General features: G+C 61.1%; 2 protein-coding genes across 3 annotated transcripts; one reads left to right on the top strand and one right to left on the bottom strand.

Moving 5' to 3' along the window:
• Positions 1-417: 417 nt before the first annotated feature.
• On the top strand, positions 418-15,501 carry PCSK7 (proprotein convertase subtilisin/kexin type 7). Of its 2 annotated transcripts, none has more exons than XM_088138847.1 (16): positions 418-569; positions 807-1,324; positions 1,804-1,938; positions 2,576-2,741; positions 5,835-5,925; positions 6,216-6,270; positions 6,529-6,667; positions 7,961-8,061; positions 10,024-10,191; positions 10,662-10,769; positions 11,132-11,234; positions 12,952-13,108; positions 13,404-13,498; positions 13,580-13,673; positions 14,210-14,327; positions 14,572-15,501. In XM_088138847.1, exons 2-16 carry the CDS (start codon positions 860-862, stop codon positions 14,839-14,841), a joined length of 2,265 nt encoding a protein of 754 aa, XP_087994973.1. In that variant the 5' UTR covers positions 418-569; positions 807-859; the 3' UTR covers positions 14,842-15,501. The 2 variants fall into 2 exon arrangements, with proteins under 2 accessions (XP_087994973.1, XP_087994974.1); XM_088138848.1 differs by having other exon boundaries at positions 534-679.
• Positions 15,502-15,949: 448 nt separating this feature from the next.
• Positions 15,950-20,076, bottom strand: TAGLN (transgelin). Its single transcript, XM_007422891.4, has 5 exons — positions 19,558-20,076; positions 17,821-18,017; positions 17,447-17,624; positions 16,862-16,964; positions 15,950-16,524 (listed from the first exon to the last, which is right to left on the bottom strand). Exons 1-5 carry the CDS (start codon positions 19,661-19,663, stop codon positions 16,380-16,382), a joined length of 729 nt encoding a protein of 242 aa, XP_007422953.1. The 5' UTR covers positions 19,664-20,076; the 3' UTR covers positions 15,950-16,379.
• Positions 20,077-20,197: the final 121 nt, after the last annotated feature.

Consider the following 20,197-nt stretch of genomic DNA (forward strand, 5'->3'; position numbering starts at 1 on the left):
GGTCCCCTCGGCCTACCTGGCGGGGGCGCCGGGGCGTGCGCGGGGAGGGGGCGCCTCCGCGGGGGCATCCGCCTCGGCCACGGCCACGGCCACGGCCACGGCCACGGCCGCCTCCTCCGACGCCATCGCCCGTTCGCGGGGCCGGCGGGCGACGCCGCGGCCCCTCCGGGGGTGCCCGACGCGGGAGGCGTGCAGCCGCGTCCGGGCCCGGGGCTCGCCCTCGCCCTCGCCCGGCCCGACCTGCGCGGCCTGCTCTTCCTGCCCGGCGGGCGGCGCTGCGAGGCCGAGCGGCCAGAGCGGCCCGGGAGGGGAGGGCCGGCGTGCGCACCGCGCCCCCTGCCGGCCGGGAGGGGAGGCGGCGCGGCGGCGGCGGCGGCCGAGCATGTGCAGAGCGCGCCGGGGGCGCTGGGCCCGGCCGCGGCCCCCGCGCGCGCCCGCCCCCCCAGCGGGCGGGCAGGGAGGGGCCCGCCAGGCGGCGGACGTGACGTGCGCGCCCCCGGCCCGGGCGCCGCCCCCGCTGCCGGAGCCCGCCCCGCCCTCGGCTCCGGCTCCGGCTCCGGCTCCGCGCGGTGGGTGCCTCTCGTCGGCGGCGGCGGCGGCGGCGGGGGAGCCTCTGCCGGGCCCCGCGGGAGGGAGGCCGAGCCGCGGCGGGGCGTCGGCTCCGGCAGCCGCTTTCGCGGTAAGGCGCCCCCCGCTTCCGGCCCGACCCGCGGACTTTGCCTCCGGCGCGCCTTGTCTTTGTCCGCGAGGCCGGCGCCGAGAACGGGAGCCGGCCGGGCGCCTCTGAGGCCCTTCTCTGTTTGCAGCCTGCCGGTCCGATGCTGCCCCGGCGGGCAGGGCCCCGCCATGGAGAGCCGTGATGGCGGCGACCCCGGGTGCCCGCCCGTGCCTTGGGCGGTGGCCGCCGCCGCCGCCGCTGCTGCTGCTGCTGCTGCTGCTGCCGCCGCCGCCCGGCCGATGCGCCTTCGGGGCGAGGCCGCGGTCGGAGACAGAGCCCTGCTCGGGCGCCCGCTGCCCGGAGGCCGCGACGTGGGCCGTGCGTCTGACGGGCCCCGAGGAGAAGCTGGACCGGCTGGCCGATGATCTGGCCCGGGAGGCCGGCCTGGTCAACGTGGGCCGCATTGGCGAGCTGAAGGGCCACTACCTCTTGGCCTACCGGCCCGGAAGCTCCTCGGACCCGGCTGTCGGGGCGGTCCGTCAGGCCGCCGAGGCGCTCTTCGCGCGGCACGCCGGCGTGGGATGGCACGCGGCCCAGCGGCTCCTCAAGCGCTCGAAGCGCACCCTGCGCTTCAACGACCCGAAGTTCCCACAGCAGTGGCACCTGGTGAGTGAGGTCCCCGGGTAGTGCCAGGGACGGGGGAGGAAGCCCGGGGAGCCGTGGGTTTAGTTGCTGCCATCCCCGGAGCTCTCACTGCGGTCCCCCCGGCTGGAGGATTTGTGTGCTGCCAGCAGCGCTCCACGTCCTTTTTCCAGAAAATGAAAGAAAGGACCATGCCTTAACGCGCCATGCCCTAAAAAAGGGGCTCGAGGCTTTTGGTCCTGCTCCTCCGCGGTGTCACACTTCGCTTCGTTGCCCGCACTTCGGCCGCTCAGGGAGGAGCCTGGTCCTGGCCACCCACTGGTCGGGGAGCCTTCCTTAAGGCTCCGCTGGCCGTTGCTTGCCCCAAACGGGGGCAGTCGGCCTCTGCCGCTAGTGTGGCTTTGAGGTGGGGGACTGTTCTTGAAGCCGTCCCATTCAGCGGAAGCTCTGCTGGCCTTGCCCCCCTTGCTGGCCCCCGACCACGCGCCTCTTCCTTCTGCCAGGACAACCGCAAGAACCCCGGAATGGACATCAACGTGACGGGCGTGTGGGAGCGGAATGTGACAGGCCAGGGCGTGACAGTGGTGGTTGTGGATGATGGTGTTGAACACACCATCAAGGACATCCAGCCCAACTACGTGAGCGGTTGCCGCGGTTTGGGTCCTGGGTGGGGGGCGTCTTCCTCTCTCAGCCAGAGGAGTTGGGGGGAGGGGGCAGCCTGGGCTGGGCTTTAGGGGTGCGCTGGCTTTGGGGAGCCTTTTGAGACGGTTTGGAGGCTCAGCCGGCCTCTCTGAGGAACGGGGGCAGGTGAGCCCCGGCTGGTGGAGCAAGGGCGGCTGGGCTCCGGGCGAGTTCAGAGGTGCCCCTTGAAACAGCTGCTCCGGGTGTGGGCCGGGTGTGGGGTGCGCTGCATCCTCTCAGGAAGGCCGCTAGGCGGGGTCTCGGCCCTGAAATTATTGGGGCCCCCACTGGGGACAGCTTAGTGGACGTGGGTGAACTAGGTGGGCTTTCTTGCCTGGAAAGGGGCCGTGGCCTAGTTTTCCTGCCTCACTGAGTTCCCCTCAAAAGGACTGGCAGCCAAGGGGCCAAGGCGCAGCTGTTTCGTACCCTTGGGAGGAGGACCAGATTTGCTGGGTTTTTGGCTGGGAATGCTGGACGTTGGGGTCCATCGGAGTTTGGGAAACGCTGGGTTAGGAACTTGCCCGCCCTGTGGGGGCTGCTTCCAAGCGTCTGCGCTGTTGAGAGAAGGGGTCAACATGCTGCTCTCTCTCTCAGAGCCCGGAAGGCAGCTACGACCTGAACTCCAATGACCCGGACCCCATGCCCCACCCCGACGAGGAGAATGGCAACCACCACGGGACCCGCTGTGCCGGGGAGATTGCCGCTGCCTCCAACAACAGCTTCTGCGCCGTGGGCGTCGCCTACGGGAGCCGGATTGCAGGTGTTGCTCCCTCACAGCGTCTGCAGGGGAGGGGTGGGGCTCTCGGGTCGGAGCCTTTGGGGGTTGCAGTTGAATGAGAAGGCCCACGGCGGGAGCAGAGGAGCGCCCTTCGTTGCGTTGCGCGGGGGAACCAGAGAGGGCCGCACCTTAGAGGTTGCCCACGTGCGGTTCTTCGAATAATCAGAAGTTCTACAAGTTACAATTAAATACAGTGGTACCTCTACTTACGAACTTAATCCGTTCGTGATTCTGATCGCAAGTCAAGTTGGTCGCAAGTCGAAGTAAATTTTCCCATAAGGTTCAATGTAATTACCGTTAATCCGTTCCGGCGTCCGCGGACCATGCGTCGGGCGGAAAAAATGGCCGCGGACCACGTGGAACGGGCGGAAAATGGCCGCGGACCACGTGGCACAAGCAGAAAATGGCTCGTAAGTCGAGGTGAGTTTGTAAGTAGAGGTAAATTTTTGGGGCCGGAGCTGATCGTATCTCGAAAATTTTGTAAGTAGGGGCGTTCGTAAGTAGAGGTACCACTGTAGTTAACATTATGCTTCTCGCCCACCATTGGGGTAACCCCACAGCAAGCAGGGTTGCTGCGATGCAAATAGGCTGGGCTGCGATGGAGAGGTAAGGTGACACCTGTTCCCCCCGGCCGTGGGAGCAAAGGCAGGGAACTGCAGGCGGGGGCTGGATGGCAACCTGCGAAGGGCAGCGTCTGCATTGCCACCAGTGTCCTGGTAGGAGGAGTGTCTTTTCCAGTGGGATTACTGTCTGGCACGTTATTTGCCAAGAGTCCATGAAACACTCCATGGCGATTCCACAGAGGGTCACCTGCAGACTTCCTGTGGGTCTTGGGTTGGGGACCTGCCCTGTTCAGAGCAGATTGTGGGGTGGAAGGACGGCCTCTGGTGAGCAGCAGCGGGATTCCTGGACTCAGCCTTGGTTTGGGAGGGGAAAGTGGCGTCTAGCCAGTCAGGTAGACAGCCCCTGCCCCCACCCCGCTGACGGAAAGGCGTGCCAACTCTTGGCTACTTCCTCTGCAGCGCCTTGCTAAGAGAGGTCCGTGCATGCAGGAGGTGCTGCTCGCTAGGGGGGAGAGGGGAGGTCTGGAGCCATCGGGGGGCACGCAAGACATCCTGCCAAGGGAGGGAACAGGAGAGCTGCAGCATCTGTGGGAGGCGCAACCAGCATTTGGCTCTGGCACTGTGTGGCAAGACTGCTCTACAGGTTCTGGAAATGGAAGTGAGCTGTGGGAGGCTGTGGTGTGCAAGGTGCCCTCACCAGAACTTCCCTTGTGGTATGAATGAGAACGTGTGGAGTCGGGGCGGGGGGGGGATGTTCTGAGAGGTGAGGGGGCTGCTGTTGGTGCAGCGGTGTCTGCTGCTGATGTCCCGGCCCTGGAGATGCAGAAGGCTGCTCTCCCACCTCTGTGCAGCAGGGGGCGTTGGTTCTCCATTATGCTCCGGCCCCTCCATCCTGTGCAAACGAGGCAGTGCAAGACGCTGCAGGTCGCCCCGTCGCAGCTCCCGGGTCCTCGTTTTGGCATTAAGGCGTGCAGAGAGCTGCCCCTTTCGGAACAGCTGGAATTGCCCTGAAAGCAACTTCCAGATGTTTTCAGCAGGGACACTGCACTCCGGGGACAGATAGGAGCAGGGCTAGGGCCACCTTGGCAGCTGGAGGGAGTCTGGGGAAAGGCTGGGGAGGGAGAGGCTGTTCAGCAAGGCGCTTGCGATGTGGCTGGCCGTTGCAAACTACACAGGAAGCAAACTTTGCTCGCTCCCAGATGGTACTTTCTGGAAAAACTGGCTTAATTAGCTTGTTTGTTCTCAGAGAAATTAGCTGCGGCTTTGCAGTCCGCATCAGGGTGGGCCACTCATGGGGTCTCGACAGGCGAGAGTGAAGACAAACACGCAGGTTTTCCTCGAGGTGAGTGAGCCCAGAGCGTGTTCTGAACTACTCTTTTATTGGGTATTACAAGTCAGGAAGCAGGTTGTGGGGGCAGGTTGTGGGGGCATATAGCCTTTTATAGTCATGCAACAGCTTTAAGCAACACTATTGGTTTATTCTATGTTTCCTGTATAGCCTGTCATGGTTATACGTTTCCCTACTTGCTTACGTGGCATCAGGTATTTCTCAAGCAGTGATCGCCTTATCGTGCTTTTAGGTGCTTTTATTATCTGGTGCCTTCCCTCATCCTAGGTTTCTGGTTCGTGTGTCGGCCACTGGCCTGGCCACACTGCAGAAGCCTGAATCAAGTTTCTGATAAGCAAGCATTTTATTCCAACAATTAGCATGTGCATTCATTAATGATGATGGCTTCTCAAAGGTGAATATTTCCTGTGGCGGGTCAAGAACCAAGGTGGTGAGCTTCAGATCCTGGGCAGCCCAGCCCCCTCCAGAAATTGCCATCAAATTGTGATTTTTAAAGCAGCCAAAGAAGGAAATTATCCAGTGCGGAACTGGAGAGCAGCAACATTCAGCTTATTAGATTATAACTAACTTCAAACGAAGCGCAGCGTTTCTTCGATCTGCTTTGCGTTTTTATAGAGCCTGGTCCATTGTCTACTGCTCAAAGGCAACCCATCCCAGCGCAGAAGTTGCTTATTCCTGTCCCCAAAGTTCTGTGCTCCCTTTGCACGTTTTAGACCAAACTATAGACTGGTGGAACTGGATGGCTCCTGTAACAGGAGGGAACAGGAGCTCTTGGGCGAGCCTGGAGCAGGACAGCCTGCTGGGCTCCTTGCATTCCTCCTTGGCCTTGTGCTGCGCTGACCCCTGCCGCTTTCACCACCGCCAGGGCGAGGCAGCTTCTCTGGCTCGGCTCCCTGCTGCCTCACGTTCGCTCTGCTTGCTGGTCTGCCTGGCTTTTCTGCAGAGCTCTTGGAGCGTGCTGCGGCGTTACTCCCCTCTCCTGATTCTCATGAGAACTGCCTACATCAGACTCCTTTCGCCCCATTTTACAACTGGGAAAACCGCAGCGACTTGGTGGCTAAAGGGGGGCTGTCAGGCAGGCCTCTGCCTTTGGGCAGAGTGGCTCTCAGCTGCCATACCCTGCTCCAGGCCAGGCCGAATAACACGGAGTGTTTGGTTCCGCAGGGATCCGCGTGCTGGACGGGCCACTCACTGACAGCCTTGAGGCGATCGCTTTCAACAAGCACTATCAGATCAATGACATCTACAGTTGCAGGTCTGCGTGAAGGTGTAGTGCTTGGTGCAGGGATTGATGTGGGCAGCCACAGTTAGTGCCGAGGCTCTGCCTCAGAAATGGGTGCCCGAGGGGGTCTGGCTGCTTGTGAACTGTCATAGAGACATTGGTGGGCCCCCCAGAGCAGCCTCCTTTCTCTCCTGGCTCTTCTTGCTCGCCACTTACTTAGTCAAAGTTCCATTGTCCTCCTGTTTCTGGGGGGTGGAGGGACTGCTGACACTCAGGGCCTTCGCCCCCATGACTTTAAATACTCCTCTGCCCCTTCCTTGCAGCTGGGGCCCAGACGATGATGGCAAAACAGTGGATGGCCCCCACCAGCTTGGAAAGGTATGAAGGAATGAGGCCGTCCAGGGCTCTGCGCCTGCTGCTTGCAGCGAGGCGGAGGGTAGGGGCCCCGGGTGGCCCCGGTGCGCCAGCATCTGCGGAGCCAGGCAGTGCTGAGCTTCTGCAGTCTTCGGTCTTTTCCTGCCAGGGTTTTCAGCCAGCCCAGCTGGGCAGAAGGTGGGGCCGTAGCTTCTGCAGGGGTGGGGCTCGTGTTCCTGCGGCCACCCCCTTGAGCACTCATCTGCCACCTCTCCTCCACAGGCCGCCTTGCAGCACGGCGTGATGGCCGGCCGGCGGGGCTTCGGCAGCATCTTTGTGGTGGCCAGTGGCAACGGAGGTCATCACAATGACAACTGCAACTACGATGGCTACGCCAACTCCATCTACACGGTCACCATTGGTAATGGTTCAGTTAGTGCTGGGGGTCCCCATGCTTTTGCCTCCCCAAGCCAGGTTCCCTCAGCAAAGAAACCCAAGTAGAGTCCAGCTGGGACGTTTCCAGGGGGCAGCACCTCTGGCACCATCTTGGCCCTGAGCTTGGGGAGTGCTGGGGTTGTTGGAGGAGGAAGGCTGTTGGCCTGTTTCCCACGCCCCACTATCATTTGGGGTGCCCTTGCCCAGCTGTGGAGGACGAAGAGGCTGGGGTGCCCCTGTGGCTGTTTGGGGGAGTTGTTTGTGAGATGAGAGGGCAAGGAAAGGACATTTGCATTCTGGCGCCATTCCAGCCGCAGAGCAGTTCCTGGGTCGTCCTCCAAGATTCGGGCCCTGCCTGTCACTGTCCCTGGAGCTGCTTCTGAGCAGGATTAAAGCCCTCTGGGGCCAGCTGGGAGGACCGTTTCCCCCTCCCGTCGTGCCAGCTCCCAAGGCTGGTGCTGAGACAGAGTTCAGGGAAACAGCGTAGGCAAAGTGACCGTCTGCCCTTTGCTGTCACTGGACTGGCAGCGAATGGCCCTTGGCGGGTGGGGAGGAAGCGCGGCGTGCGCTGCGGGGTGGATGCAGAGGGCCCAGGGCAGGAGCTCCGCCTCCTTCACTCTGAGTCGCTAGTCTAGCGCCCAGTATTGCGGCGCAGAACAAAAATGACTCGGTTGTTATTTCTCTGCTAGAGAGAGAGAGAGAGAGCAGGATGTAGAAGGTCTGAGGTTGGGTACGACCAAGCAGAATGTACGTTGTTCGTTTGATCATGAGGGATTGCCGGACTGAAATAAGTAGTGTGTTGGGGTTTGTTTTAATGAGAATGTTAGTTGTCCAAGTGAAAGCCAGGAAGGGACCAGGATGGCTGGCCCGGCCCAGCCCAGCCCCATAGAGAGAGTTCAGCAGGCTTGAAGTAGTCAGTGCCTAGGAGTCATGGTGTCTGTTCAGGGAGAGGCCAGACAACTGTCCATCGGCGGGGGGCATGTTGGGTTCTGCACCAAGTTGGATTCCTTGGCCTTGAAGGTCCCTTCCAGCTGTGGGTTTTTGCAATCATGGAGAGAGAGGCCAGGCTGCTGGCTGCAGGTGAGGCACATGGGCCCTCAGGGGCCACTGCAGTTCAGAGGCTCTGCCCCATGCCAAGACAAGCCTGGCTGGCAGCACTGGTCCCCCGGGAAAGGGCCCTATCGAGCCCCAGCCAATGGGATGCCAAGGAAAAGTTGGTTCCTGCAGTCCTGAGGAAGCGCCTGCCCCATCACTGGGTCTCTTGCGGTCTGCTCCTCAGGCGCCGTGGATGAGATGGGCTACAAGCCGTTCTACGCAGAGGAGTGCGCCTCCATGCTGGCCGTGACCTTCAGCGGGGGCGACAAATTGATGAGAAGCATCGTGAGTAGAACCCCCCCCCCCCAACATCCATGTACCCCTTCTCAGTGCTGGCCTGACTTTGTCTCCCTTTAAATCTCCAGGAGCATTTCCCAAGTGTCCAGACAGGCAGAGTTAAAGTGCTTGCTCCTTTCTTCCAGAGGTCTCCTCGCTTATACCTTCCCTCCCGCCGTCCATGGGCAGAGAACATCCCTGCTGAGCCCCCCGGGTGCCAAGCGCTGCTCCCTGCCGCGTGGAGACCAGGCCCCGAGGATCTTGCCCTCTTCTTTACACAAAGGCCGTGGCACTGCAAGCCTTGGAGCCTCCTTTAGGCCCCCCCTTTTCCAGAGGACGTTGAGGAAAGAGGTCCCTCTGCTTCTGGGGGCCTTTGAGGCTGCGTCTTCTGTTGCAGCAACTGCAGCTTTTTGCGCGGGCAGCTCTTTGTCCTCTCCTTTGCTGCTACCTCAGCATGTTGTATGGCTTCCGTAAGACTCTCTGCTCTGGGGGATGCTGAGCCCCTAATATTTGAATCAGAGGGGAGGCCAACTGGGCCAAGTGCAGAGAGCCACAGAGCCAGCAGGAGGACAGGGCCATCCTCCCTGCCCGCAGGAGGGCACCCAGGGGGGAGGGTAACAAGGCCAGGGCTCCCGCTGCCTGCCTGCTTGAGGGCTTCTCCACGCATCTCTCCAGTCCCGGCAGAAATCTTCCTAGGCCAATGAACCGACCTGGGAAGTCTTGGTTTTTCTGCCAGACTTCCCAGGGTGTCAATGTTCCTTCATTTCCTTAATGGGAAGTATTTTGCCGAGCTTTTTGGCACCCGCTGGTGTTTCCTGCCAGAGCAAATGCTTGTTTGAAGATGGATTTCCAGGATCCAAGTAGAAATTGTGGCTGTTAGCAGCTGACAAAACAGCAAAACCTCAGTTAGGTAAGCCCTCTTGGCAAGCTGTATCCTGTGGCAGCAAGCGGGCAAACACAAAGGATCAAAAGTGGACCAATCAGAGGATGAGGCCATTGAGTCACTTCCCACTGCGATAAAACGTCCTTCCAAAACTCACGAAGCTGTGGTGACAGGCTGCCTTCCTCTGCCTTCAGGCTACCTCCCACAGCAGCCCTCCCCGCCACCCCCTGCCAGCCCCACATCAGCATGACCAAGCCAGGAGGGAGACACTGGGAGCAGGGGGCAGCAGGATGGGGCGCCGACTTACAATCACCTTCTAATGCCAGCAGAACCGGTGTGACGTTCAGCCCTTCCCTTTCTCCAGACGATGATGGCTGGTGTTTCATTGAGGGGTCAACCAGTTCCCCCTTTTCCATTCTGGTCACCTGGGTGGAACAGCCCTTGGACTGTCTTTCTGCCTCAAAAGCGAGTGAGCGCCTTGGAGGTGCCAAAGCTAAAACTCGGCCCTGAGTCCAGCAGGCTCTTCCTCCTCATGATTCTCCTGAGGGCTGGAAGAGGCAAGGAGTTCCTGATCGTTCACAAAGCTGGCAGCCCTCTTGCAGTCAGGCCAGGGAGGAAGGAAGGAGGCCCCACACAGAGGCCCCAGAAAAGGAAGACCGTGCTCACAACTCGCATATCATGGCAGCTGGGGGTAGAAGGGGACTCTGCAGGTGGAGTTATGCTCTTTGCTGGGTCAGGCAAAGTTGCACCAGGGTTTGGCTGTTGGATAACAGGAAACCTGGTTACACGTCCAGGTCCTCAGTAGCCGAAAGTCTTAGTCCCGATCGGAAGCAACCCAGAGCCCATGCCAGCAAGGAGGCCTTGACCCCAGGACTTGTCTCGCATAGGGGCCCGGTGTGGGGTAGAGGGGCCAGGAGCCCTACCCTCTTCCAAAGGCCAAGGGCTCTCCTTTGCCCAGGCTTGTGAGCCTGGCTGGAGCTCCCCCTCCTGACTTGGGGGTCTGGTGTCCCCTCGGGATAGACCGCTGCATCCTGCAGAACCTCTTCCTAACCAGCCCCTTTTGGCTGCGTGTTCCTTTTGCTCTGCAGGCAACAACAGACTGGGATTTGCAGAGGGGGACGGGCTGCACAGAAGGGCACACAGGCACCTCTGCCGCGGCCCCCTTGGCTGCTGGCCTGATTGCTCTCATGCTGCAGGTGCGTCCCTGCCTCACCTGGAGGGATGTCCAGCACATCATAGTCTTCACAGCCACCAAGGTGAGCCAAACACCCAGGCCCCCTCGTTGTCACCCACCACAGACGCCCCCCGCCTGCCTGTTTGCGCCTGCACTGGCTGTCTTCCATTGCCCAGAGCCTCCCTTGCCTCCTTGGCACTCAGTCTGCAAGGCGGGGTGCTGGAGGCCTTCTCATGGGGGCGAGCGAGGGTGCCCCACAGCTTCAGTTCTGGGCTGCCTCAGAGGGGGATCTGTCCTCTTCCTCTGAACTGCCTGAGGCCACGCTAGTCGTTGAAGTGCCCTGGGAGCCGGGAGCCCACCTTGATGCCCAGTGCTGCCTCTTTGCATGGCCCAGGCTGCTTCTCCCTCCTGCCCTGCCACCCTGGGGTGGTGCCCTGCATGCCTTCCCAACCCATGCGAGGCAGGAGCCCCAGCTAGCGCGGAAGGCCCTTCCATCCTGGGCTGTGACCTTGCCTTGGCCAGACCAGTTCTCCCCGCTGCCTTCTCCCACAGTATGAAGACCATCGTGCCCGGTGGGACACCAACCGGGCTGGGCTGAGTCACAGTCACCAGCACGGGTTTGGACTGCTGAACGCTTGGCGGTTGGTTAATGCGGCCAAGGTACGCCCCTGCCTCTGCTGGGCTTCGGGGCCACGTCTGGGCGTGGGGGCTCAGTTTCGGAAGGGGGAGATGAACAGACCTCTCCTTCGGTCTGGTTTGAGCCCTCCCCGGGAAAAGGGTGCAGGACTCCCTCCCTGAAACTGCAGCTGTCAGCAGGGGGCTTGGCGTCCCTGGCGGGGAAGGTAGCCCCACCCTTCAGGTGCCCACATCGTCATCCCAGCCTGAAAAACGGGCAGATGTTTTCCTGGGCAGCCATGCTGGTGGCGCTGCTTTATTCTGGGCCTGAGGGCTGGCCTGTCAGGGCTGGGGAGGTGAGGGCCAGTAGCGCAGGAAACCCAAAGCCCCTCTCGTTCCCCCGGCAGGTCTGGGAGTCCGTCCCTTACTTGGCCTCCTACGTCAGCCCCCTTTTGAAGGAGAGCAGAGCCATTCCCCTGGACCCGGGGCAGTTGGAAGCCACGTGGAACGGTCAGTGCACTTCCTCCATTGGGGGACAGGGAGAGGGCTGCTTCCTCTGGGAATCGGGCCGTGCCCCACCAGTTTCATCAGGAGGAGCCTGGTGTGAGGAGGAGCCAGCCTCTGCCTGCAGCACTGGAGGGGCAGGGGCTGGGGGGGCACGCAGAAGCAGGATGGGGGCATCTGAGGCAGCTGCCCTTCCCTCGAAGCAGGCTTAGGGAGCAAGGTGGCCAGCTGGGGGAGGACAGGGCGAAGAAGCGCTGCAGGAGAGCGAGGCAGCTGGAGCGGAGCTGCTTAGCCCTGGCAGCGTGGGTGGCGAGTGCCAGACCTGCAGCTTGCTCTCTCCATTTTAGGCGAAGCTGCAGCTTCTGTTGGGCCAGAGGTTGAGCCAAGGAGGGGAGCTGGCAGACTCCCCGTCCGGTGGGCTCCCTGCCTGCCTGGCTCTGAGGAAGTGGCTCCCGTCTACAGTTGCCTTGGCAGCTGGGTGGCGCCAGAGGTGCCCGGGAGCCCAGTGGCCTCTCCGGGCAAAGAGCTTTGATCACAGCCCAGGGCAGTCAGTCATGAGGGGGACAGGCTGGAAGGGAGAGGCCCCTGGGAAGCCTGTGAAGGGGCTGGGGCAGAGGAGCCCGGTGGGATGGCCCAGGTCACAGTGGAATTGGCTGGCCGGCCAGCCCTCTGCTTGCCCCAGCTCCCCTCAGCCTGGGTTGGGTGCCTGGCTCCCCTCTGCCTGTAGTCTCAGGGGGAGCAGGAGAGGCCCATGGGAGGACTGTCCAGATGGGCAGAGCTTGTTCCCAGCTTCCGCACGGGCCTTGCTGTCCAGGGGGAGACTTTCCCCTATAAGGAATTATCTGAAGCAGAACGTACCGGAACAACAGACGCGGGGCTGGGAAATGCCAAATCTTGGAGAGGAATTCAGGGTCAGGCCCTGTGTGGGGAGGAGCTCCAACTGGTTGCTGGGGCAGGGAGTGGATGCTCCAAGCTTCAGTGCTGCAGAATAGAACCCCCCTGCCCCCCGGCAACCTCCTCCGCCAGGAGAAAATCCCACCCTGTCTGTTGGCTCTTAGCAAGATTCAGCCAGAGATCTGCCCTGACTTGGTTACTGGTGATGCTTCCCTGGAGCTAATTGCTGCTCCTGCAACCGTTGTGACTCCTCAGTTGTGGGGGGTTTGTGTGCCTAGAAGTCTACTGCATTGAGGGCCAGGAGCTGGAGGTGCCAGGGGCCCTCTCTCCTGACACCCCTTGAGGAGGGTCTGCAAAGGGATGGGTGGAGCAAAGGCCTGGTGTTCCTGCCAGCTGTCAGGGAGTGAGCTTGGATCAGCCAGGGCTGCTGTGGTCAGAAGGCTGCAAACATTGTGGAAGGGAACACTCCTTGTCCCATTTCCCAGCAGCCGGTATTCCAGATTCCTCAGCGAGCAAAAGCTGCCAAGACGTCAGCCACTGGATCGTCCGTGAATGTATCCCGTCCCCTTTTAAAAGCGCCTCGACTGGGGGCTTTCACGGTGTCTGTGGCAGTGCTCCAAGTTGCGTGAAGAGAAACATGCATTGTAAATGCTGCCTGCGTTTGCAGGATGCAAAGATGATATTGCTGGGTTTCGGAGAGAGCAAATGGCTCTCTTGCACCCTGAGCAAGTGCCCCAGAGCCTTTGGAAGGCCTCTCAGTGGGGAGATCTTTCCAGACACACCATTTGGGACCTGGCTTCTCTCTCCCCCCACACCTCCAACCCCTCAGTCACAGAAGCTGACCTGGAGCTGTCAGGGTTGAAGACACTGGAGCACGTGGCAGTGACTGTGAGCATCACCCACCCTCGCCGTGGCAATCTGGAGATCCGCCTCCTCTGCCCCAGCGGCATGGATTCCCTGATTGGGACGGCACGCAGCATGGACTCGTGAGTGTGCTGCTGCTCAGAGGCGGGCAGCGAAAGGGAAGGCAGGTCCCCTCCGGCCTTGAGGGCCCAGGCACGCTGAAATGGGGGCAGGACGATCCCCTCAGCCACTGGGGAGGGGTATCTTACCTGGTCCAGGCAGCTGGCCTGCGTGGGGAGTTGCTGGTCCTGCTGGGCATTCAGAGGCCCACGGGAGTGTTGCAAAAACACTCTTGCCAGTGGGGGGCAGGGGCCAAGGAGAGAAGTCCCCTCCATCTTTCCACAGGGGCTGAGGATCTTCCTGTCTCCTCCCTTACAGAGATCCCACTGGCTTTGTGGATTGGACATTCTCGACTGTGCGCTGTTGGGGCGAGGAGGCCCAGGGCACCTACCGGCTCACGATTCACGACATTGGTGAGTTTCCTGTCCCTCAGCTTGTGCAGTGGGGAAGCAATCTACTCCCCCCCCGTCCTTTGTGACCCTCTTCTTCCTCAGGGGATGAGATGCTGAGAGCAGGCAGGCTGGATCAGTGGCAGCTGACCCTCTATGGCTCATCGTGGACCCCTACCCAGATCCAGGAGCGGCAGAGGTGAGAGGGACAGACTGGAACCTGTGCCAGTACTGTCTTGCAGGGGCGTTCTACCCTCCCCCCAGGCTCTCCAGCAGGAAGACTTCTCAGCAGCCGTGCCCACAGGAGACTCCCTCACTATTCTAGGGACAGCTTCCAAAAGCCTCCCCTTTGCCTGAGGCCTCCAAAGGCTGCTTGGAGGAGACCAAGGTGTGCTGAGCTGGCGAGACTTGTGGGGGGGGAGCGTGCAGCGTGAAAGCCGCTCACCTGGAAAAGCAGGAGGTGCTCGATCCTGCGGCTCCCCCAGGCCCACCACCAGCTTTGCAAAGCCTGGGCCAACCTGGTCCCTGATTTGCGCGGGGGGCAGGGAGTCCTTGGCAGTGGCCAGAACCGTGCTTTGCGCTTCGGCATCTCCATCTTCCACTAGCAGTGTGCGATTTGGCTTCTCTGTATGCTCCACTTTGAGAACAGGGGCCCCTCCCTTGGGGCTGCTAGGGGAGTAGGCAGAGGACCTGCGTTGTCCCTGCAGTGACCGGCAAGGCCTTCTCCCCCTGCAGGCTGCTGGAGAAGGCAATGAACGGCCAGTTCCTGAACAAGGACTTTGTCTTGCCTTGCCCCCCGGGCCTCCGGATCCCTGAGCAGGAGCCCTATGCCATCACTGCCAACACCCTCAAGGTGAGCCCCTCCTCGCAGGCATGGCTGGGTGGGGTGATGGGAGATGTGGTGGGGCTGAGGGGAGGCGCCCACAGGGGTCCAGTGGGGAGGGCTAGAGAAGGAAACCCCTGGGCAGAGGGCAGAGCGTGTCCAACTTTGGGGAGGGTCTTGATCCCAACCAGGGGCTGGGAGTGCCAGGTGGCGCTGCCCATTTGGGAGAGGGTCCATGTGCCTTGTCTAAGCCTTCTGCTGCTTCCTTCCACAGACCCTGATGCTGCTCGGCTCCTTTGCTGTCTTCTGGACCTTCTATTACATGCTTGAAGTGTTCCTGATGTGCAACAACGTGGCCTTTGACCTCCCAGCCCGCAGCCGCCGGGCCGCGAAGAGCCTGGAAGATGGAGCTGCCATGGAGGACGCTGTACCCTTGTGCAAGGAAGTGAAGGCCGAGATCGGAGCTGAGCAGCTGCCCCTGGGCCTGCGAGGCCTAGAGGAGGGCTGGGGATCTCAAGGCCCACACTGGGGAGAGGATTGCTGAACCTCCTGGAGCAGGAGCAGTCTACCTCAGCCGTGGCTTGCTGAACACGCTAGTGATGCCTGCCCCTGCTTTCTGGTCCTCTCAGCTGTGCCCGTCCCCTCTTCCCCCCTGCATCCGGCCAGAGTTAATTCCTGGGTCTAAGCTGGCCAGCACAGGGGCAAAAGGACCTGTCTGGCTGGAGGAGCGGCGGGTCTGGCCTGGAGGCACAGAGGAGAGGGGCTTCTGCTGACCTGCATGGGGCTGTGGCCATGAACTGGTCTGTGGAGCACCTTGGTGCTCTGCTTCTCGCCCACGCTGCCTGGCAGGCCTGGTTCTGCCAACCCATTGCCTTATCTTGCTGTCTCCTCCCAGCTGGCTGTGCCTCCTGCCTGGAACCCAGTCCCAGATTTTGCCACGGCTACTGTGCTTGCCTTGCCTGAGGGGCTGGGGGAGCACCGCTGGCTCCCACTGTGGCCAGGGTGGGAGCCCTGCTCCGAGGACACTGGATTGGTTCTTCCACTGGGATTGCTGTGACCCCCTCCGTAGGCCTTTCTGGGATGTGGCTTTCTCTCCCAAAGTCATCCTCCAGCTTGGAGGACGTGTTTGATTTTTCTGGTTTTGGATCAGCAGCAATCAGAATTGTTCTTTTGCACTTTTCCAGAATAAACCCATTAAAATCCACGGCTGCTGCTCCCTCTGCGCCGCCTGCGCCACTGGGCTCTGAGCTGGGGGAGCATCCCTGGTCCTCTCTGCTCATTCACCCACTGCCCCGAAAGGCGATCTGTTCTGCAGGTGGAAAGGTAGAGCTCCCGTCTGCCTAGCCTGGCTGCTGCCTCACAAGTGAGAAATCTGGCCCTGGGGCCACAGAAACCCTTCTTCTTTGGGGCGTCTCTGGCCTGACTCCTGGCTGCTCTCTCGCCCCCCAGAACTGTCCAAATTAGGGTGTTAGGGCTGGCCCTCAGCCTGGCCGAGTCAGTTCCTCCTGCAGAGGAACCCAACTGAGTGGCGTGGGGGCGGCGGCCTTTGACCTATCCTTCCATGTTCTTCTGCTCCAGCTGTTCTGCTGGCCAAAGCTTTTCCTAGCATTATAGCAGCCGCAGAGTAGAAGAAACTCAAATCGTAGCCAAGGAACCTAAAAGATTCATAGTTTTTAATCTGATGAACCAAAAAAAATACAAAAGAGTAGCCTCCGTTCTGCACTCTTGGAGGGTTGCCCTTTTCTGGGGCAATTTCAGCCAAGTTCGATTCTGCAGCTGGGAGAAGGCTTCCAGCAGCACCAGGATGCGTGAGGTGGCCAAAGCAGGCCGGGCTGTGTGGGGGGCAAGCGGGGAGCATGCAGAGGCCTGTGGCCGGCTGTTGCTATGCAGCAGCAGCAGGAGTCCTTGGGTGTGGGGCCCCTTCTGGGACCTGCTGGGGGGGCATGGCGGGAGGTTCCCTGTGGAGTACCCATTGCAGCCTGGCACTGGTGGCGGCAGCAGCAGGGGCACAGAGTTGCTGGGCTGCTAGCAAGAGCAGGAAGGCTGGCCGGGAGGGAGCGGCAGGCAGCAGCTGGGCTCGGCTTAGCTGATGATTTGCCGAGGTCGGCCGTAGCCTGTCATGCCCGCCTGTGACGCCCCTTGGTTGGACCCCATCTGCAGGCCGATCACATTCTTGCCCTGCTTCAGCTGGCTCTCGGAGAAATCCCGTTTGTTCTCCTGGGCTTTCCTGGAAAGGGAAGATGTGGGTTCACAGTGGAGTAAGAGCAGTTTGGGATTTGGCTAATTGCCATGGCAAACGCTTGCTGCTGCCCCGTGTGCCCAGCAAACTGAATTCCTGCTTTCCTGGCACAAAGGCCACATCTGCAACTAGGAACTGGCAGGGGGAATTGCTTCCTGTGAAGAAAGGTCACTGCGCAAGGAGAGGCTCGCCCTGTAAAACGTGCCCTCTGCAAAGAAGGTGCCAACTGGGACTCTCCCCTTAGAGCTGAGCCGAAAGTCAAGTTCAGGGCATTTGGTGGGTTGCGCTAAGCAGGCCCTTGGGGGCAACTCCTGTTGCCACTTACTTCATGAACCACGACGGGTCTCCACGATAATGCCCATCATTCTTGGTCACAGCCAGGTTGCCCAAGGCCATCAGAGTCCGCTGAACAGCCGCCATATCCTTAGCTGGAAGGAAAAGCAAAGCTGGGTTGAGGGCAGAGCCCCACTTCAGTGAGTCCTTCCATGTTCCCTGCATTCCTCTGTTGTGCGTGTGTGTGTGGGGGGGGGATGTGTCACCAAGCTCAGCCTCTGCCAGAGCTTCTGCCGTGCCCAGGAACAGCCATCCAGTAAAAACCCACTGGAACCCCTGGTGCCAGCTTTGGGACTGAGGCTGCCTCTGTTTTGAAAGGAGCCCTCCCTCCGCTGACCAGCCTCACCAGGAAACATCTGCGCATGGGGGTCCCCTAATTTAGCACACTGTTTCTGCTGCCACTTCCACCTCTGCCTCCATTCGCTGAACATGAAACCAGTGGGGACCTTCTTGGTCATGCTGGAAGATGGACTGAGCCCCAACCTTTCTGGGATATGGAGAATAACTTGAATCCTAGCTCTGGAGCAATGGGACAAGGCTGCCCCATCCCCACATCACGGCCTTCCACAGCCCCCACCTTCAAAGAGATCGACCGTCTGGAACATGTCTGTCTTCACCACCCCATAGTCCTCTGCTGCCTTCAGGAAGTGGGCAATTTGCTCCATCTGCTTGAAGACCATGGTGGGAGGAGGATCTGGGATCTTCACAGGCTTGGAGTCACTGGGGTAAAGACTATTGACCAGCTTCCCGAGGACCTGCCAAGGTAGCAAATGAGAGCAGCTCACTGGAAGGGCAGCTAACGCCAGGACTAGACCTGATCCCAAAGACCCCAAGTCTTCCTCTCTCCCCCCCACTCCCCCTTCCAGGCTGGAGGAGGCCACGCCTCCCAAAGCTGCAGAGGACGCTTGATGGCAGGGCCCAAGCCTCTGCCAGGGGTGCCCTGATGCTTACGATGCCATTCTTCAGCCAGACCTGGAAGCCCAGCCTCCCACGCTCGGGGCGCCCCACATCAGCCCCACACTGGGCCACCACCCATTCGACCAGGCGCTCTTCCAGGTCGTCGTCATATTTCTTCTCAATCTTGGCCTGGACGTCTCTGCTCAGCCCAAAGGAAGGCCCCTTGTTTGCCATATCTGCAGGAGGAGGGTCTGGGGAGAGAAGAGCAGGCAGGTGAGGCAGAGGCAGCTTTTCTCCCACTGCGGATCCAAGCAGAGGACGATGGGCGGACAGACGGGCAGAGGCGGGACGCCATGCTGCCACAGCAGCTACGGCTTCCATTGGCCTCTTGGAGGCAGGGTGGGTCACAGGGATGCCAGCGTTCCTGCCAGCTGCCTAGTCAGCTGATTTCCTATTACACCATTCCGCCCACAATGGCTGAGTGGGGAGACTTCTCAATCCCCCCCCCCGGCAGGTTTCATGAAGGCCCCTCTGCAGCTACGTCCAGCGAGCACGGGCGCTACGTCTGTCTCCTGATGCTTGCTGGACAGCAGGGCTAGCTGGAGGAAGACAGGACTGGGCGGCCACCAGTCTGCGCAAGCTGGCAAGTGCCAGCCAAGCCGCACAGCTGCTTGTGCCTGTTGCGGATAGGGAGAGAAGCAAAGCGCTGGTAGCAGCAGCAGGTGGATCCTGTACTTCAGCCGCCCCTGTGGCCAAGACAGCCCTGCTTGGCCTAGAGGGTCCACTGAGGCAGTGCCCTTCCCTGCCCCCTCACCCCGGGCAAGGAGGCTGAGGGAACATTTCTGGTTTGGAAGTCCCAGACAGTCGAATGTCAGCGGAGGGCACAGGAACAGGCAGGCGGGGCACGCTCCCACATGCAGCACTCTGGCATCAGGGACATGCAGGCGTTGCCCAGCCATAGCCACCTCAGGCTCAAACTGTGAAAGCAGAGCGCAGGGCTGCAAGTCTGGCACACCAGAATCCAGCCGCTTCGCTGTCTTCCTTCTGCTCCTGCCCAGGAGATCTCCAGCCTGCAGACACTTCCATGCCGCAGCGGCCCAGCCTCGGGGCTTTGGCAAACGCCAGGGGAGGCGGTTGCTTTGCAAATCCTGCCACACCGTCTCCAGTTTCCGTTTCGCCGCCTCAGGTCCCCCCAAAGCTTTGCGTGAATTCCATGTTTCCCAAGTCCTCCCGGCCAGGGCAGCAGGACCCTGACTTGGCCAGGAGATGCAGCCGGCACAAGCGCATCCCGGACACGTTTCCCGCGGCCACAGCAGGCCAGGCTGGGCTGCCTGCGGAGTGATCCAGGGATGCCTCGGGCAGCACCGAGAGCGAGCACCCGAACGCGAGGGCCTTCTGCCCTTGGCCAGCCTGCAAAGGCAGCGCCCCACTTCCAGTTCTGCCGCTCCCCCGCCTTCCAAGCAACCTGGCGAGCTCCCCTCCTGCGCAACCACAGCCGCCCCCGACTGGCCAGCGCTCCTCTCTCTTCCAGCATGGCAGATGCTCCATTTGGATCGGGAACACAACTCAGAAGAGCCTCGGGCACGGAGCAGGCCGGGGAAGACCCATCAGCCCCAACCCTTCTTGCTGGAGCCGCATCACTCCTCGCTCTGCCCACCTTGGGGACCGCTCCAGATGGCTTGAGTTTGGCCAGCAAAGCGGCCCAGATGCCCCAGGGCAGCTCCTCCCTGCTCAGCCGCCCAGCTCAGCCGCCCGTATCGCCCCCTCCCCGGGACCCAGAGAGGCACTTACGAGCTGCGACTCCGAGGGTCCCCAGATGCTGCTCTGCCCGGGACTCTGCAGCCAGAGGCGGCTGGGTGGGGGGGCTAAAAAGCCCCAGCCCTCCGGCCCATGACATCACCCTGGTCCTCCCCCTCAGCCCAGGAGAGCCAATTCTCGGTGGCCGAAGCCACGCACCATATTTGGGGAAAGACTCCAAAGGCGGCCAAGGAGCCACCGCCTCAAGACATTCCCGGCATGCCTGAGTCCCAGCGGATGTTTTGCCCAGGCTGGCCCAGCAGCAGCCAGTCCTTTTTAGGCCGGCTCTTCCCCGGCAAGGCGGGCCAGACCCAACTTCAATGTTGCTTCCCTGATGAGGTCACCGAGGGGAGCTTTGGGGTGCAGAGGGAGGACCCATAGCGGCATGTTACTCGTGGCCACCCTGCATTTATTGCAGTCTGACCCTGAAGGCGAGGCAGGCCGCTCTGCCTGGCGGATGGAAAGAAAATTGGGGGTCCTGGAGGAGAGGGCTGAGCTAATGTCACCGCATCTCCATTGGAGTGTGTTTGGTAGGGACCCCCCACCCGCAGATCTCAAGCAGAAGCAGAAAAGGCACTCCCTCTCTCTGCCCACAGAGCAGCTGTGCCCCCCTTCTCCCGGCCTCCACATTCAA

Source organism: Python bivittatus, unplaced genomic scaffold (assembly GCF_059951505.1).
Source record: "Python bivittatus isolate LINGU-HERP-01145 unplaced genomic scaffold, Pbiv_v1 ctg000320_np1212, whole genome shotgun sequence".
NCBI classification, from domain to species: domain Eukaryota; kingdom Metazoa; phylum Chordata; class Lepidosauria; order Squamata; family Pythonidae; genus Python; species Python bivittatus.